Genomic DNA, 19,920 nt, shown 5'->3' on the forward strand with positions numbered 1-19,920 from the left:
TGTGTATCACCATGCTTAGAAAATACAATCTGCCATTCCATCTGAGGGTTCTAAAAATTGCCAGGGCCTGGCACACCAGGTAGGAAGCCATGAGTCACACTTGTCTCCTGAAGATATTTTATTAAGCATTACAGGGACTGGCCAGCTGACACAAGGGGAGACTTTACTTTGTTTTTCTTTAGCCTGCACATTTTGGTGAGTGTTTGTTCTGAGAAAATGGGATTTTACTTTGTGGAACATGACTGGAATCAGGTCTAAAAATAAAATAACTGTCAAGGATGAAATAACTGTCAAGAATGGCATTACAGTTGTCTGTAAATCTTAGGAGATTTGGGCATGTTGAACTGCCAAGGCTAAAGATTAGTTGCCTGGCAGAAAGACAGCTCTGGAGGTTGGTGGTTGCTTTAGAATGAAGTTATTCGTTGTTCAAATGGAAACTACCTCTTAAGTGCTGGGCACCCTGTCTGGAGGCTATCCACTAGTTACCTAATATTAGGGAGGATTCTCAGACTCGTTGGCACAGCAGCTGTAATCAATTTAGGCATTTAACCCAGGCATTCCAGGGATTTGCTGGAAGTTTCAAAGGTTATCCTGACTTTGGTTATTGGTTTAACTGGATGCATTAAATATCTGTTATGGACCAAGCACTGTATGCCATGATGAAAGTACAGAAACGAAGAGTCCCCTCTGTCCTGTACTGTATCTACCAAAAGAAAAAGACATGCAAATAGGTCTTCACTACAGAATGGAGGTGCCCTGATAAAAAGTAAAAGAAAGGGAGGTCTGTGGGGCAGAGATCATTTCCATCATGATCCGGGCAGAGAGGGGGCTGAAACGTGTCCTGCTGGAATCCAAGCCCCTGGCCTTTCCACCCCACCAGATTGGCCTACTGTTGTCCTCAGTCTCTCAAAAATTGCTCTAAAATAAAACAATGATGCAGTTACCTTTTTGCCATGGAAAATGAAAGGTTAAATTGCTGAAACAGTTTAAAAATCAATGGACTCTGCAATGCTAAATAAGAACAAGACAGATAAGTCGATTTCACTTCTGCGCTTGATGGAAATATATTTTCTTATTGATAGGGGCCTAATTTTTTACTATTTAAATTTTAAGTCAATAGAATAGCAGCACACATCACTACACAACAGAATTAAGAACACTTTGCTAATTTAGGGAAATGAAGAACAGGGTGTTTCTCTTTGGTTAAAAATAAAGTTTAATTTTTGTTTGTCTTTCCGATGATCTACATTTCATTGAGAATTTCAGCTACAGTTCAGGTTAGTGTTGCAAGCTGAGCATATGTTTCAGCCTGAGCATAGTGTTTCAGGTACTTGTTAACACATTACCTTCAGTTCTGGGATTCTTGTCATTTTGAAGTTTACTCTCCAAGAGGAAACAAAATACAAAAATATATTTCAAATTGATTTGTACAAAATTATCTTGATTCTGAAATGTAATATGTAAAACAACTATGGTATTAAGATATTTATCTTCCGCTCTCCTTTACTTTGTTCTTTTAAAAACTATTTGGACGATCTAGTCCTTCTCTCTGTGTCTAACATAGGATCCTTATGTTATTTATATTAAAACCCAGTTCTAATAATGTTATTTTCTAAAGAGAAAAGTCCTAGTAAACACCCTGGATTAGAATCTCGGCTCTGCCATTTCCTAGCTAAATTATTTAGCCTCTCTGGGATTCAGTTTCAGCCTCTGTAAAATAGGGCTAATAGTAAAACCCACTTTATAGGGTTATTATAAGAATAAATAAGCTTTGTATTTTAAAAAAGAATTAAAATTAAGCTCATTACCCTGATTTTCAAGGCCTATTACTAATTTAAAGACACTTTCTGAAATGTATCTTCTGCCTTAAAAATGTATGCTCCAATTAACCTGGAACATGCCTAATTTTCTGACTGTTGGTTATTAGCTCCAACTTTCACACCTTTGCAGATGCTACTCTCTTTAATACCTCTATCTACTTTTGCCTTATCAGAATCTATTAATATTTGATGTAACATAGCCTATTCTAAGGATAATATCAACAAAATTTCAAAATATAGGAACGTCCAGGACCATACAAACTTTATTGTCACTACACAGGCTTAGTCTGAGGCTATGGATTTACAGCGGTGATCCTTAGACTAACTGGACAAAAGGCAATGAGCGTAACTGGATCTGGTTCTGAATTTGCCTACCGAAAGGTACCTTAAATCTGATAATAGTTTTCCCTTATCCATATGATAATAATTATGTCCTCTTTCTCTACTCAGAAGCATTTCTGTGATTCATAGTTGATTGATTTCTTATCTAGGATCATCAGCTAGTTCTTTTATAAACACTTTATTGAAATATGATTGACATGTACATATTTAATGTATACAACTTGACGATTTTGGAGATATGTGTATATGTGAAACTGTCACCACAATTAATGCCATAAACATATCCATCACCTCCAAAAGTTTCCTCCTGCCCTTTTTTATTTATTATTATTTTTTGTGTGATTAGAACCCTTAATATCTACCCTTTCAGCCCATTTTTAAGAGATACCTTTACTCTCATGTTCATTTCAGCTAGTGTTTTTGTTCCATATCTAAGATACGATTTTCAGAAAACACTTGACTGTAAGAATGTTTTCCTCTCAATAGAATATAAACAAATGATAAGTCTCAATATCAAATATTCTATTACCTTAACAAGGCCTTGTTTCCCAACCTCTCCCCAGCTGTATCCTTTGAGAGCCAGCACAGGTTCTTGATTCCTCCCCTTCACATTCTTCTCTTGCCTCTAAATGCCCATGGCAGCTTGTGCCTGTGTTCCTATACTCATCTGGTCTTTTCGTGTCCTGAACTTATTCATACACTTGACTTGTCTCACTAAGAAATTGTGAGTAGCTAGAGAGGGGTTTGCCTCATCTTCCTGTTTATCACAAGTATCTTGTCAGTAGGAGTTTTTAAATAAATATTTTATTTTATACTTATTCTGTAATTATTGATAATACTTTTATGTTCATTCTATAGTGACTGATTCAGTGTTCAAGTTTTAGAAAGTTTTACTTTTTTCAGAAAACTTCAGACTTTCGAGAGGTAGCCAATACACCTAGAATTCTTAGCAGTTAAAATTGAAGCTTGAACTGTTTTGGGGTGAGTTTGAAGTCAGACACATCTGTTTTCATATCAGTATGTAGCTGCTTCTAGATCTCTGACCCACCCCAAGTTCCAGTTTATGCAATCGTAAAATGGGGAAGAATGTAATTGTAAAATGGAAAAATTGTGAAATGGTTTGGTGAAGGCAGAACAAGACCTTACCTATAAATTCAAGTTACTGGCTCATAATGAACATTCAATAAAGATTAAGTAGGGACTTCCCTGGCGGTCCAGTGGTTAAGACTTCACGTTCCAATGCAGGGGGTGAGGGTTTGATCCCTGGTCGGGGAGCTAAGATCCTCCATGCCTCGAGGCCAAAAAACCAAAACATAAAACAGAAGCAATATTGTAACAAATTCAATAAAGACTTTAAAAATGGTCCACATCAAAAACAAATCTAAAAAAAAAAATTAGGTATTATTACTATGAATAAAAATGAGTATATATATGTATGTTCATAATTATTCATCACAGTTCTGGTATATAGTAGTGCACCATGAGGAAAGCTTCTCTGATCCCCATCTGTTGTATATATTTTGTATTCTTTAGATTTAATCTAATAGTATTCCAAACTATTCTAATACCAATCTAATAATAATATTGTATGTTTCCTTTTTATGGTAAGTCCTTGATTAGCAGAAAATATATATGTGTATCCATATATTTCTCTTCCCTCACCTGTGACATTCATTGTATTGAAGACTGTATAAATATTTTTATAAACGGATATAACCCTAGATCTGTTTTTAACAAATGGATAATATATCTCTGTTTCACAGTGTTTTCAGAACTCTCTATGCATTGTAAATTATCTACACATTATAAAGTGAAGTATAAATTGATTTTTATTTAGTTAATTTAACAAATGCAGTAATTGGTTTGGGGGGGTTGGGGGTAAAATCAAATCGTTTATTTGTTCATTTTTTTGTTTGTTTTCTGAATTATGTGTATTTATTTAATTTAATAATTTATTTAATTACTTCCTTTTGTACCATAATCACGTGCATAGTCTAAGTGTCTTGGGTATATAACTAATGTTGGTTGCTTCCAACTTTCATGATTATAGAAATTGCTATATAATATTAGAGTAAGAGTAATTTTAAAATAGTAAACTCTTAGAGATTAATAATGTTGCAAATAAAATTGCATAAAAAGGGTTTAAATTAATTATCTGGATTCTTTAAAAGAACAAAATAAAGTAAAAGTTTTAGAATGGTGTCTTCTTCAAGAGACATGTTAAAACATCCTTGCAAGAGTAGCTTATGTTTTCATTTGATGGGTTTAAGAGAAAAATCCTAGGATTGCTGTCATAGTCTTATTTCTTATGCAGTACAACAGCTTGAATCTTTATATGGTGTTCTGGATGTCTATCACTTTCATCATCAAAATGTCTGAGAAGATAAGCTGGCATACCCATAACCATAAAACTATGTTATAGTTTTAGCATACATAATGATGAATATGTCATACTACTCTTCTATAAATTTTGCTAACAAACTCACCTCGGTTGACATCTATATGCTGCTTCCAAAACACTCTCTTTCAAACATAAATTTCAGATCAAAATACTCTACTTATTAACGTGAAGAATATGCTTGTATGCCTGGGGAATGAAATGCAGAATAACTCTTGGAGCACAGTGGTTGCTTAGTAAATGTTCTTGACTAAATTGATGGTTGATACGACCAAATTGTAAAATGCTATATTCAGGACCAGCCAGTTTGTTTTTGTTTTGTTTTGTTTTGACATATATTGCATCAACCAATATATTATATTTATATGAAGTGTTGAAGTGTTTGAATCATAGTAAATAATAATTTTTTTATCTCGTGACTTTAGGAAGACAGGCTTTTGGTAAATGATGGAACCATAATCTTTTGCAGGGGTTTATTTCAAAAGTAATTTGATATACTACTGGTCTGCACATTATGTATACTTTTTTTTTTCTTTGCTGCCCACTCTCTCAGTAATTCACTCTTAGGAGGACCATAATTTATTGTTTAAATGAGACAATATATCTCTACATCTTAGTTAATATTTAACTTTGGATTTTCATGATAATGGTTATTATTTTATAGGGCATGTGGATATATTTTGTTATGTTATTAATATTTTATTACTATGTTTCCCACGTAATATTCCACAATCTCAATGAAAAATGCTAACTTCTAAAGATATATTACTCTGTTTTCTGGAATAACATGAGATAATTAAAGGTAACCTCTTGAACAGTTACGAAAACCTAAGATATCTACTTTATGATTTCCTTTTAAAATCACTAACTTGAGAAATCATTTTATTCTCAAAGAGTCTTAATGTGAATATGAGATTTCCCTTTAAGAAACTTATTCTTTCACCAATTAGTGTTTATCTTTCATATAAATACTTTAAAGAGTTCTAGGTATCTAATATTGCTTTATCTTGACAGCAGTCCTAATTCAAAGAATTTAGCTTTGCAACTTAACTCTTAATGTTTCCATCATTAAAAAAGTATTTCCTGTCAAACTGTAGTATTTTTAAGTACTTTTTTTAAGTGGAAATACTCACAGTAAGGTCAAAGATTGGCAGCTATTGTGAAAATTTAAGAGGTTCTCGTCAATGTTAAGGATGGCTTTGTTCTCAAGTGTCAGCAGTTACTTGGCTTTGCTGAACTGGCCATTGAAATATAGAAAAGTCTCGTGACTTGTACTTTTATCTGTCTATCTGTCTATTTACCTGTCACATAATAGACATAACAGATATCTCACTTTTTGATCTCTTGTCTTTGTTTTTAATCCATTGGCCACTGTGACTGTTTAAAGCTATAGTCTTGATCTATGCTCATGAGATGTGAGCAGGAACCTGCTGGAGCTTTTAGGAAAGTTTCTTCTCTCTTCCTACATATGGTACTTGAACTTTATCTGGACAGTGTAGTACAAGAGTGTGAGCTCTGTATACCTGCCTGAGGGTGAAGTAAAAGCACTTGAAGTGAAGATGCATGATTTTCATTAAACTAGAGCCTGATTATGCTGAAAAGCCTAGATATTTAGCCAAATTTGATTTAAAATTTTATAAAAGTTTTATAAATAAAATATCACAAATACCATTTATATCCCCTGGATAAACCTTCTTAATCCCACTTTCCTTTTTCTTGTTCTCTGTACCTAGATATAAATGAAATCCTGAATTTGGCATTTATTATTATAATGTAAATATTTTCTGTATTTTCTCCATATGTATAAATTTATACATAATATGCATAATTTTTTGAATTCTGTCTGATTTGCATCCTATGCACTTATTGTGCAAATAATTTTTCATATAGTGTTCGTTTCTTGAAACTTCTGGTTATAGTTTATATATTTTACTGCTGGAAATTATTCCATTATAGAATATAAAGGGCATTCCATTATAAAGATATATCACAGTTTATTTATATACTCACCCATTGATTGGTAGTTATAGTTTTTCAAGTTTTGTTATTAAGGATATGAAAATGTATTTAATTAATATTTTAATCACTATTTCCTCAATTACAAATATTCATTTGCCATTTGGGTTTTCTCATTTATTAAAATTTCTGTTTACATAATTTACATTTTTCTACTGGATTATTCATCTTTTTGGTATTGATTTATAGAAGATTTTTTTTACTATATTTGAGTACTAGTACTTTATAAGATACATGTTTTGAAAATACCTATTTCTATTCTTTTGGTTGTTTTGAACATTGTTTATAGTATCTCTTGTAATTTTTAGTCAAATTTATCACCATTTTACTTTACACTTTGTGCTTTTCGAGTCTTGGGTAAGAAATCCATTTATATTTCAAGGTCATAATTTTACTATTTTTTTCTAAAGTTGCTGAAGTTTTGCCTTTCATGTTTGAGAAATCAACATAGATAAATAGGTAGATAGATTAGATATAGATATAGATAGATACAGTAAGGCCCAAAGCAATGTATAGCTTATCAAATTATTCCCCTCTTCTCTCTAAGTGAAATCTGAATTACTCAAAATTTTAAAAAAATATTTTATTTGGAATTAGATACGGGTAACAGATGTGTATATACTACATTACTCATATGATTAAAAGAGTAGTACAAATATTCATTTTTATTATCTGAAAATCTTTACTCCATTTTCTTTCCTGTTTCCCTGGGCTATTTCTAGAATAATTGTTTAAACTAGAGGAAGCTTCCACAGTTTCAATTCTGTTACTGTGTTCTCAGTTACATTTTTGCACTGTACTTAGCTTTCCAAATCTCAGGCCCCACGAAGAGCTAGTCACTTTGGTATGGAGGCCTGTCCTCTCCTTTGCCCAAATTCCATAAATAAGGATGTTTAGCCTCAGATAATACTTCTACAGTCTAATCCCAGATGTGCATGGCATGTATCACAAGCCCATTTTAGAACCTTGAACGGCTATGCTGCAAAGATAGGTGGAAAAGCAGTTCCTCCCCATTTAATGTATAGATTTGTAGGGGAGTAGGTTTCCTCCATTGCTGTTCATCTGTTTGCCAGTGCCAGTTGGATAAACTCCCTTGCGCTACAAAGGTAACTGGTTCGAAATTCAACTGCCTTGAAATATTCTGTTTTAAAGCTGTACTCTCCCTTTATTTAAACCCTGAATGTTTGATGTGGCAACATGAGTTTTTAGTTTTGTGGTGATGTTAACTACAGTTTATACATACCTTAAAGTGAACAAAAAAGTTTCAATACATGCATATTATTTGATTTGATTCTTTTAAAAAATATGCTATTTTGTGTTCTAAAATGCTTATAGTAAATGCAATTCTTCTATTGCATTATTCAGTGAAATATGCATGTACCATTACTTCCACACAATCTTAAATTCTTTTTAGTATGAGTATGAATGCATGTATTTTTTTAATTGAACACTGAGGTGGCATGATCATAGTTTGAACCTGAAAGCTCACATTTTCATTTTATCGAAGTGATAGATTAGTTAAAAGATCCCTCTGTACTGTTTTCTGAAACTAAATTCTTATTGAAGAAAGATATATAAGCATTGTGTATACTTTGTGAAGATTATGGGAAAAGCATCCAGTTAGCATGTCAGCAGAGATTGAAGGGCATATAATGCTGTTATTTACCCATGAATTTACTCATGGGGCATGGATATAATACATCTTGCCCATGCCTAAATACAGCGAAGGAAATTAGTAATTAAGCATGAATTTTAAAACAAGGAACATATTTTGTTGTTTAATTGCTGGTTTTCTGAATAATCATAAAATGCACAATTAAAGTTAGTATTGGTATTTTCTAAATGAGAAATATTAGATCATATGGTTGGATTTTATCATTGTCTTTTTGGTAGCACTTAAGCTGAAATTGGTTTAAACTTGAAAGTTTATAAATTTATTTTTTTCTATTTTCTTCTTTCCCTTAAATCTTAGAATATCAATCTTAAATTGTCTTACGAAAATTCATGCTTTTTTTTTCAATTATTCTGTAAGCATACTACTAAACTTCATGATTTAAATCCCCAAAAGATATTTCCAAATTATTTACGTGAAAGCTATTTAGACCATGCATTTTACCTTCCATTTAGGACAAAATAAACAAACATAATCCAAAATTTGAATATTTTATTCAATTCATATGATTGCTTTATATGTATGATCTATTATTTAATTAAATTCAGCTTTTAAAATATATTTATATTGTAGGCTTTTCTGTGCAATTCCATTAAGTTCTTTGTGCAATTCCAACAGCATAGTGATATGCTGTACTTGATAAATAGTTTTTCTTTTAGGCAGTAATACGTCATTTAGGTGATGGCTATTAAAAATGAGACTGAACCCTGCATTTTAAGTCTTTATATCCAGACACATGATTCATTTGAGAAATCTGGACTGAGAGTCAATAACCCTCTGCCACTTAGCCTCAGAGGTGAGATTTAATTAAGTTTGTTCAGCAAATAAACAAATCTCCTTTAATTCTTAGATTCTGGTGGTAGGAAGATGAGTAAGAGTATATCACTTCCCTGGAGGAACTTTTAGTGCATCCAATTGCATACTGATTAGAATTTGAATGGAGCTTTCCTTAGCAAAGTACTCTCACACAGGGATTGAACTGATGGATATTTGTAGATAGTGGATTATGGGTGTATGTTTGATTCCTAGTTAGATCTGATGGTTTCATACAGAGATATCTTTTTCTTCTATAACCAGACTGTGACCCTCTACATGTGACACGTTATACAAATGTATGATGTTGATCACAAGGGAGACAAGACAATGTGACAAGCTCAGTGTAAAACCCATACTGATTCGTGAAAAACTTATTCAACATACAGTTCTTATACTGTGGGCATTTTTGCATCTTGCTGGAAGGATAAGCAAATACTCCAGGCAGAGTTATCAAAACAGATTGTGGATATTGATTAATTCTGTGAAGGCCAAAAATGTAAATGCACATTTGTCAAAAATTCAGGTTTCGTACTCTTTGCTCTAACAAATTCAGATCATCTTCTGTTATTTCCCAATAGCTGGATCCAAGTATAAAGTTTAGACATTTTCCTTCTAGAATGGGTAATGATACTCTGGATAATTGAAATACAACTTGATGATTTACTCCAATATTTACCAGATAATTTTCAAACCTTTTCCATTTTGCTCTTAGCCTAGTCTGAGACTGTGTCTGAAATGCATGAGGGGAATGAAGGAAGGACTTGTTCAGTTTGTATTTGGCAGAAGAGTTTTGTTGATGAATAAGGCCACAAGTTATGGCTGGAATGGTTTGGTAATAGATTTTTCCAGTGTGCAAAGCCAGACAGTCTCTGCCAAACAGCAAAACAGAATCTATACTGTCAAAATGGAAAAAGTGGTAGCAATTATGAAGCTGAGGAATTCTGGCAGCACACTTAGAATTTGGCACTTGTACTTCGCTGTGAGGAAGAGCGTATGGGCACCAACCATTGCAGCTTGGTCTGCTGCTGTATTGCCTGGAGAATATTTGACCCAGATTAATGACAAAGCTTAGGTGCTTGGTTCAGAATTCTTCTTCTTTTTTTAAAAAATTTGTATTGGGGTAAAGTTGATTTGCAATGATGTATTAGTTTCAGGTGTACAGCAAAGTGAATCAATTATACATATACATATATCCACTCTAACTGTAAGGTTATATGAATTTCTGACTACAAGGGGATGGATGCCCCGAACCTCCCAGTTGTTCCGGGATCAACTGTACTTTTTTTTACCTCCCTTTCAGGGATGAGAAAAAAGAGAAAGTAGGGGAGTTAAGTACCTTGCCTGGGACCACCATACTTCTACCACCATTCTCCAGTGTCCTGGTGTGAAGAATGAAACAGTAGTGTTTAACGGAAAAATCTCTATTCCTTTCTGTAGGTCCTTAAGGCTCTTCTTTTTTAGTGTTTCTTTGGGATAAATATTTCGGGATGCGGAGGTCAGAACAGAGATGCATAATTTCCATCAAAAGTGTTAATATAGAGAGGCTAATTTTTATCACTTCTTTGCTTTTCCTCTGCAGCATTATAACTTTATGAATCTGATTTTTGACAACATCATTAGGAGTATTCATGTAGATTTAACGTGAAATGTGGTTGGAACATTTGATTGTTCTCCTTATTTTTGACTGTTAACTTTGTTAAATGTTTGAACTGTAAAATTTTTCAATATTAAGTAACAAAAAGTGCTTGCATAATACTATTCATTAGGTTTTTTAAATTAGTGTTTTGCTTCCAAACTTTATAATTCATTATTAACCAAAATGTTTCCTATAATCCGTGTGTATGTAATAAAAATGTGGGTAGGGATTCTGGGTGGTTTTTTTTCCCCCAGCAACTAGAAGTACTCCTGGCATATAATTGGTGCTCAGTGAGTATTTCATAAATTGGCATTCATTATGAATGGATGAATGATGACGTTAAACGCCTTGAGCTTATTCATATGTATAATTTTGCTTTTTCTCTACTACATTATCAAGGTTCTTACTGATGAAGTAAATCAGTAGTAGCACAGGAAGCAGGAGGAAGCTGAGAAATGTGTGCCCTCATCTCAGCGTTCCTAGTACTGACCAAGCATAGGGCTCTATAAGTAGTGAGAGAATGAGTGAATGATTGTACAAACTGAATGACTGAAACTCCTGTCCTTTTAATTATGCCTAGTTTGAATATGTCTCAAGTACAGCAACTGCAGTGTTTGGGGAACATACTACCAAAGGCTTAAGGCAGGAATGAGGGACTGCACACTTGGAGACTGAGTGTGACTCTCATGGACATGGGCTCAGTACTTAGACGTCACAGGCCCGGGGCTCTGTACTCACTGTTCTCTACTTAGAGTCCTGACAGTGTCACTGCCAAGAGATCACTTTGCCTCTGCTGAAACCAACTCTGTGACTCAGATTTAGTGTAGTCTTTCGTTCCCATTACCTACTGTAGTTTCTCTGAGGTTGGTTCAGCCCACTGACACCTCACACAATAAGCCTATGTTTCCTGAGACAAGGCATCCCTTCACATATTTGAGGATAGCTCTCATTTCCAGAGGCTACTGTATACCACCACACTACTGGGGGGTATTTGTATCAGTTTTTGTGACATGGTTGACTGCCCCTTCTCTTCCTGATTACTGTTCCCAGAGGTGGTCCTTATTTGTCTATGTTAATGATACACTGGGTAGCAATACTAAAGCAGTATTTATTAATGAATAAGTGTTAATCTCAGGAAAGTTCCCACTGACTTGCTCTAGTATTCTGTACTCAGGAAGAATAGATGCTCAGGGACAGTTCTTGAAGACTTGATTGATTGACTTATCTATCCTGCAATTCTTATGTTTTCATTCACGTTATGTAGTCCTTCACGTGCATTTCCTCCATATACATGCTTTACATGTTAACTCCTCCTCTCTTCCATTCATGCGTCCATCTCCATCAGTACAGCCTATTCCTTCATACTGACTAATGCCCCACCCCCCTCTTCATCATATCCTGCACCTGTTCAGTTCAGTGTGTTTTAGAAAGTCTAAAGTAAATATACTATTTTTAAAAGTTCTCTAATTTTTTTAACAGAAGCTCCATAACCTACTCCCACCTCCCCACATGATGAAACAGGGAAACAGTGCTGCAGGCAGACAGTGACAACAGGACACCAGGAAATGCCCGAGAAGGTCAGCTCTACTTTGACATGATGTTTACAGGCATTTAGACAACACGTAATTGCATTTCTAAGACACATGCAAGTCCATTATATAATTTGTTATTTGGAATATACACAGAAGTTACAATTGATAATTATATCTCTTTGAATATTAAAATTTTTAAATAATGACCATAAATAAGATGATTAACAATCACATACTAGTTATCACCATATAAATTGTCATATTTCAGTCTGTGTTGTATGTTTAAATTCCATAAATGGAAATACGTATAATAATATGAAATTCAGCAATGTTTTCTTTGTTTGTAAGGCTTTAAAAATATTCTAAGGAACATTTATGGTGTTTTTAAATTGCAAAATTTAACTTCCAAGGTGTCAGAATTAACGAGTTTGTGTTAAAATATCCATGTTTTCTATGAACAAAACTAGTTGACATTTTGATAATTTATATTTATTAACTATAGGGAAGTAATGTTTCACCACTAAAAAAACAACAAAATTATATAAATGATATGATTATTAAGAATCAAATATTGAGTTAATGCTCATTTTTTTCTGAAAAGTTGATTTGTGGTACATAAAACTCATTCATAATTTAGGGATAGTCTTGCCTACACCATATGTGACCATAAGAAGGACCATTACTTTTAACAGATGTGTATTCCTAAAGTAAAAACATGTAAAATCAAGGCATTCTTTTGTTGCAGTTGTCTGTTTTCCCACCATAAAGGCTTCCAATAAAGGTTTCATTGGTCTCAGTGTTTTTCTATGTATGAAAGAGTATGGGTTTATTGCTCATTAGCCCCCTGATGCTTCTGAAGCAATAATTTAATTTCATTGATTCTATCTATATAGGACTCTATCATTTGTGTTAATATGAAACTAAATTTTTCCACATCTAGATAAATCTGAGAGATGCTGTGATCAGTCAACCATTTAATTTGAAGAGTGAATTTATTCTATCTAAAACCAAAAATAAAAGATATCTGGACACTCAAATATTGGGAATATTATTGACATGTTTACAATCACTGTTTTTCTTTAGACAGTTATATACTTTTCTCATTCATTTGGGAATACTCTATTTGAAGTGAACTCCTCTGAGTAGTATTGATCTTGTACTTGAGAGCTTATTAAATAAACTTGCTATATTAGTGTACAGTGAATTCAATAATGTACTTAGTAAACTATTTTCATTTGTGGAATTGTAGCAATCATACTGTTTTTAACAGTTAGGAGCTGTGCTGTGAATTAAGTCTTTATCTTTACATGCCCTAATTGGAAAATAAGAGGAAATGTTATTTGGAATTAAGCTACACTTGTCTTCTTAATCAAATTCTACTTTAGACGTAAGTAAATTAGAAAGTATAGAGCATGATGTAAATGTAAAAATATACTGAAAGGAAAGTAAGGATAAGTTGTTGACTAAATCAGGATAAAGAGATTAAAAAAATCTGTTTATGTCTATATTGATAGGCCTGAGCCATGGAGAAATACTTATAATTTCTTTTTCACTTTCCTTTCCTTCTTTATAAGTAATATGAATTCACCATTTAGCTATATGACTTATCTAAGATCAGATTATGTGGTGAAAATAATGTAAGACCAGAAATGAAGATTTCTCAAATTCAAATTCTATCTCTAATATTAATTTGCTTGTTAATATTTTGCAAGTCATTTATTTAATCTGAGTACCCAAGACCTTCAGCTGACTAAATGGACCATAGAATTAAGGATTTAGTTTCATGTATTCTGTTGACATGAGTTTTGCAGAAAAAACAGAGCACTGTAGGCTCAGCATTTTTTCATTGAAATAAAATCTCGATTACCTACATCCAAACAATATCTGTCTCTTTCCAGTGAAGCATTTGCAGCCTTTATACTTCTGGTGCACTTGTCAGACTGTGATAGAACCTCTCAAGCTCATAATGTTTCTAGAAAAAATATTCAGTTCTAATATTTAATTTCTTCAGCAGAGTTTAGTTAATTAAAAATGGTAAATTCACTGTTGACAAACACTATTGACAACAAATTCACTGTTGACAAACACTGTTGACAACAAAGTTGACAGTTGACTAGTAAAAATAGTAGTATAAGATTTGCAGTGTCTTTCCATAATAATTGCAGGTGCTTCAGATTTTAAAATATAAGAACTTTTGCTACGTTGAGCAAAAGAGAAAATCCAACATTTAATGTTGCTGTTGAGTTTAACCACACTCGTAGTTCCTGAGAATTAAAAAAATATATATATATATCATAGGTCAATTGAATAGCAGTTGTCACTCAAAATAACTTGTTATTATGTTAGCATACTAATGAAAATTACATATCCAAATAAAAGGGAGGTAGGAAAATTTGGGGGACTGGTGAATCTCAGCAATAGGAAAATTTCTCCTAAGGGTCTAATTTAAAATATAATAAAGCGGTCTTTTTATATCTTTATCATTTTTGTCAAACTAAAAAAAGAAAAATTTGAACTAATCTAGTAGATTATTTAATTAATTCATTCATTCAGCACTTAATTGCTCATGCATTTTGTACCGGGCACCATGCTAGAAATAAGAGATGTGAAGATTAGTAAGACACAGTTCTGCCCTTGATATGTTCAGAATGTAGCAGAAAAGTTAAAAAAATAAACAAGATAAGACAAGTGAGTTGGAGGTAAATCAGAGAGAGCATACAAAGTAATGAATTGAGTTTATGAAATAAGGATGAATAGTGACAGTAGAAAGAAGCTAAACTTAATGTGACTCAAAAACTGAAATAAGTATTAATAGTCATTGGAATTTCTGTAGAAGGAATGAACAGTGAATTGGCAAGCCATGGCAAAGTCTACTGATTTAGTTGGTGAAATGAAAAGAATAGGAGAAATACCTATGAGAACTTTTGCAAGATTGTGCAAATCCAGAAGAAAATACGGAATGAAATTTATCTTCAATTTATTTGTCCCAAAAATGACCTTGAATATGATAACCACGAAGAATTATGGAGCACAGTGACAGCAAGGCCAGCGGGCGCAATGGTGAAACAGGAAGGTCAGGTTCATGGTTCTGTTGCAGTTCTCCCCCAGATAAGTGCAGTAATTGATAACCTGAGGGGAAGTGTGCCTGTGAGATGGGCTTGCTTAATTTCGTTGTTAAATCAAAACACTGTGAAAATTATTCTAGGGAAGTATTGTTTACATCCAACCTTAACCGGCAAACAAGTAGTCCTATGATGTAGGTCAGCGAACTTGGTACAATAGCAGTGCTGTAGGTGAAAACTGCCAGAGAGCACTTTTTGGTTATGGTTGTTAGAATGTTATCTGTGAAGGTTCTGTTCATGCAACAGGTGAATTTACATTTCCCCTCTACCTCATTGACTACCTCTCCTTAGTGTTTTTTTGCTGAATGCTTCTTGCTTCCTCAGCATCTAGAAGTAGCCCAGATATTTAGTCTGAGTACTTGTACATACACCCATGCTCACTTGCTCTCTCTCTCTCTGTCTCCCTCCCACCCTCCCTTCCTTGTCCTATCCCTCCCCACCCCCGACTCCCATGCTGATTTCATCTAGTCCCATAGCTTTAAACACCAAGTATATGTGAGTGACTCCCAAGTTTTTGTCTCCTGCCCTAAACTTTTCCCTGAACCCACTCATCATCTTCATTGGATGTTTAATTGCCATTTCAGATATCAAAAGCAAAACTTAAGAATCAATACTCAGACCCAGAAATTTCTTGTTTAGTTTCTTCTATGTCATAACTTCCTCCATCATCTAACCAGTTGCCTGCGCCAAAACTCTTGGCATCATTTTTGTTTCCTCCCTTTCATTCACCCCTCACGTCCAGTCTTTCAGAAAGTTTTGTCAAAGATGCCTCCAAAATACATTTTAAATCCTTCTTTTCACCATCTCCACTGTGCCCATCTAAGCTACCCTCATCTTTTACTGTTTTAATTAATTTTTATTGGAGTAGAGTTGATTTACAGTGTTGTGTTAGTTTCTGCTGTACAGCGCAGTGAATCACTTATACATATACATATATCTGCTCTTTTTTTGGATTCTGTTCCCATATAGGCCATTACAGAGTATTGAGTAGAGTTCCCCACTTGTAGGTCCTTATTAGTTATCTATTTTATATATAGTAGTGTGTATATATCAATCCCAATCTCCTAATTTACCCCTCCTCCCCTCCCCCTTGGTAACCATAAGTTTGTTTTCTACATCCGTGATTCTATTTCTGTTTTGTAAATAAGTTCATTTGTACCATTTTTTTAGATTCCACATATAAGCGATATCATATGGTATTTGTCTTTGTCTGACTTAACTTCACTCAGTATGACAATCTCTAGGTCCATCCATGTTGCTGCAAATGGTATTATTATTTTTTTATGGCTGAGTAACATTCCATTGTGTATATCTACATCTTGTTTATCCATTCATCCATCGATGGATATTTAGGTTAATTAGACTGCCTTTACACAAATTTCTGACCAGATTCTGCTTCTTCCCTTGCCCTCCTATAATCCATTTTCCTCAGAGCAGCAAAAGTCAGATTTTTGAAATGTGAAAGGTTCAGTGTCATCTCACATGGAAAACTTTAGCAGCTCCTCATTGCTACTAGAGCTCCTTCAGTCTCTTTACCTTGTGATCCATTGCACTGTAATCTCTTCTAACCCCAGCACTCATCTCCTACTGGTCTCCAGTGCCCCTGCCTGGCACTCTCCCACGCAAGCTATTCTTTGGGTTCCTTGGGCTTCCCAAACACATTTCTTCTTCTGAGCCTTTGCAATTAGCATGTACGTAGCTGGCTCTTTCTCTTCTTTTTGGTGTCAGTTCCTGTGTTACCTTTTTCAGAAGTACTTTTGCTGACCACCCAGCCTGGGCTCTGGCTGTCCCTGTGTGTACCTCTAAATCCTTCTCATGCACTTACCCTCCTGACATACCACTGTCTTTCATAGTGCTGTCTGTAGTTTTCTTCACAGCACTCACCACTCTGTGATATCTTGCTTTCTTATTTGTTTACTGTTCCTGCCTGTCAAATGTAACTTCCTTAAGGGCAGTGGCCTCATCTGCCCTTTTCATTACTCAACATCTAGAAAAGTCATGGCACGATAAGTATTGATATGTAGTGAAAGAAAAAAAAATATCTCTGCAGATCCATTCATTCTTCTTTTTACATCCTCAGATGCTTTAAAGAGGTTACCAATAAATAAAGAAGCTACAGCGAGCTGAAGAAATGTCTTACTCACTACTTTGATACTGTCTTCTGAGAACAAAGCGTGAAAAATGTGCATTTCTTAGAAGGTGGCATTCCATATTTTAGCAACTTTTTGCAGTCTTTAAATCTAGTGCTTTTTTCATGATTTCCTTTTTGCCATTTAAAAGGCCATATGTTAAAATAGAATTTGATTTATAGAAGCTTAATGTTAGCACTTCGAAAAGTATGCAATAGGGAGAAAACAAACAAACAAAAAAAACCACGAACTGTTCACTCACAAGCACAACACATTTTATATGTTGGAATTAGTATTAATGTATGAATGGTCCTTCCAAAGAAAAAAGAAAGGTAATATAAAATAGAGCTTTGACTGCAGAGACATTTTATTATTTTCAACTATTTACAGAATATATCACTATTTGAAAATATGCTGTCACTGCAGTTGTTTTAGGACAGGGAAGAAGGAAAAAAGTTCTAAAAATTAGACTCCTTACTAAAGAGAAGAAGAGAGATACAAACGTGGAAAGGTTTTATAATAACAAAAGTATCAAGAGTCAACATAAACACATTGTGATGAATAAACCATACCTGCTGTTTCCTAGATTTTCCTTGGTAGTCTTATGTAATGTTTATTTCCTAGTTTATTCCTAGTAATAGGGATTCTACACGTGTAAGTGAAATGATTGCCTGGGACACAGTGGAAGGCAGTTAAGTGTAATTGTTGAAATATGAATTCTGAGTTTGGAATGCCTGAATTTGAAGCCCAGCTTCACCTCTTAATAAGTGTGTGCTCTGGCATGTTACTAAGTTCTTCTTTTGTAAAATGAGAATTAATGAATGAATACTCGCCTTTTGGAATTGTTTTGAGCATTAGGTGAGATGAAACATGTAGAACACAATGTCTGCAGTGTGATAAGCCCGTAATAATGTTAATGAATGTTACTCTATTTTTTATCATCTTTACACTTACTCATGCTATCATATATTATTGTCATCTTTCTCATAACTCAGACCTCAAAGACTGTATTGGAATAAGTTTTCATCAGAAGAATAAGAAATAATTACATTAATAGGTTATGAATTGCTTAGATGTCTAGAGCACTTTTTAGTGCTATTTTCCAATATAGGTAAAATGGTGTTATATAGGGGAAAAGTAGACTCCATTATTTTAATAGTTTGAGTGCTGCATTAAACAAATTTAGTCAGGTTTATATACATCAGAACTTTTCAAAGCCTTTAAAATATTAATGTAGAGCTGCATTTCACTTATATGAAGCTTTTATCCTTTATAAGTACGTACCTAATGTTTGAATAATTAAAAAGTTGAAGATATTGATATGGACTATGATCTTCTATGAACAATATAAATTACACAAAATTTTTTAAAAATTGAGAATGTTTTCCACAGAGGGTCTATTACTCTATCAATTCACAGATAGAGTGATTGATTACAGAGTACGTTCATATGGTTAGCTTAGGGATCCTTTCAGGCATTTAAAGAACCTCATGTATGAACTTGAAAAACTTGACTTTTTAGTGTTTTACATTTACATAAAATGGGCAAGGGAGTTTAAAATGAAACCGAAAGTGAGTTTTAATTTATACCTTCCTTGTTTTACACATCTTTGAAAGAAGCATTTCCCTGTGACTTAAAGTAAGTCAAATAATATGATTAAAGGAAATGGGTCTGTGTGCAGAACAAAACTGATTGTGCTTCTGGTTGTCTTTTCTGGGAACCTGTCCACTTTAGTCAGATGTTCTGTCTTCTACTAAGAGAGGTAACAAAGCATAGTGGCATGAACTAAACGCTGGAGCTAGGTTGCCTGGTTTGAAGCTCAGCTTTGTACTTTCTAGCTGTGTGACCTTGGTCGAACTACTCAACCTCTCTGTGCCTTGTTATCTCAACTGAAATTGAGGATAATTAATAGATTATTTCATAGGGTTGTTATGAAGATTAAATTCATTACTATTTTTAAATAGTTCAGAACTCTTCCTGGCCCATAATATGCACTATATATTGTTAAATAATTAAATTAAGCTATAGAAGCCATTTAATTGCTTTTCTATTTATTTTTTATTCCCTTTCTTCTCATGTGTCTATCATGTGTCACATTCAAGAGGATGTGATAGCATGAAGAATGGTTTTTCTATGGTAAAAATCTAATTCTGCCACTTTGAATCCAGTGATGTTCTCTATCTAGAAGCAAGAGGTTATTAGAGACTATTCCCCAGTCAATGACTATGTGGTTATGGCCAGACAGAAAAAGAGGTATTTTGCTACCCTCCATATAAAAACTCATGGTGTTTGATAATTAAACTATATTAAGCAAGAATAAGACTTGTACCTCTTAGTTGGAAAATAGATTCAGAAATCTTCTAAATATTTTATGTTAATAGCATTACTAATCTGTTAAAAAATTATTTAATGATGATTTGGTGCACAGTTAACATCT

At 33.8% G+C, this 19,920-nt stretch overlaps 1 protein-coding gene across 1 annotated transcript in view; it reads left to right on the forward strand.

Moving 5' to 3' along the window:
- PRR16 (proline rich 16) overlaps nucleotides 1–19,920 on the forward strand; it is a 170,007-nt gene that overhangs the window by 105,881 nt on the left and 44,206 nt on the right. Inside the window, 2 exon segments of the mRNA XM_079918114.1 lie at nucleotides 12,180–12,242; nucleotides 12,245–12,277. Coding sequence (XP_079774240.1) covers nucleotides 12,180–12,242; nucleotides 12,245–12,277 — 96 coding nt within the window.

Source organism: Stenella coeruleoalba, assembly GCF_951394435.1.
Source record: "Stenella coeruleoalba genome assembly, chromosome: 3".
NCBI classification, from domain to species: domain Eukaryota; kingdom Metazoa; phylum Chordata; class Mammalia; order Artiodactyla; family Delphinidae; genus Stenella; species Stenella coeruleoalba.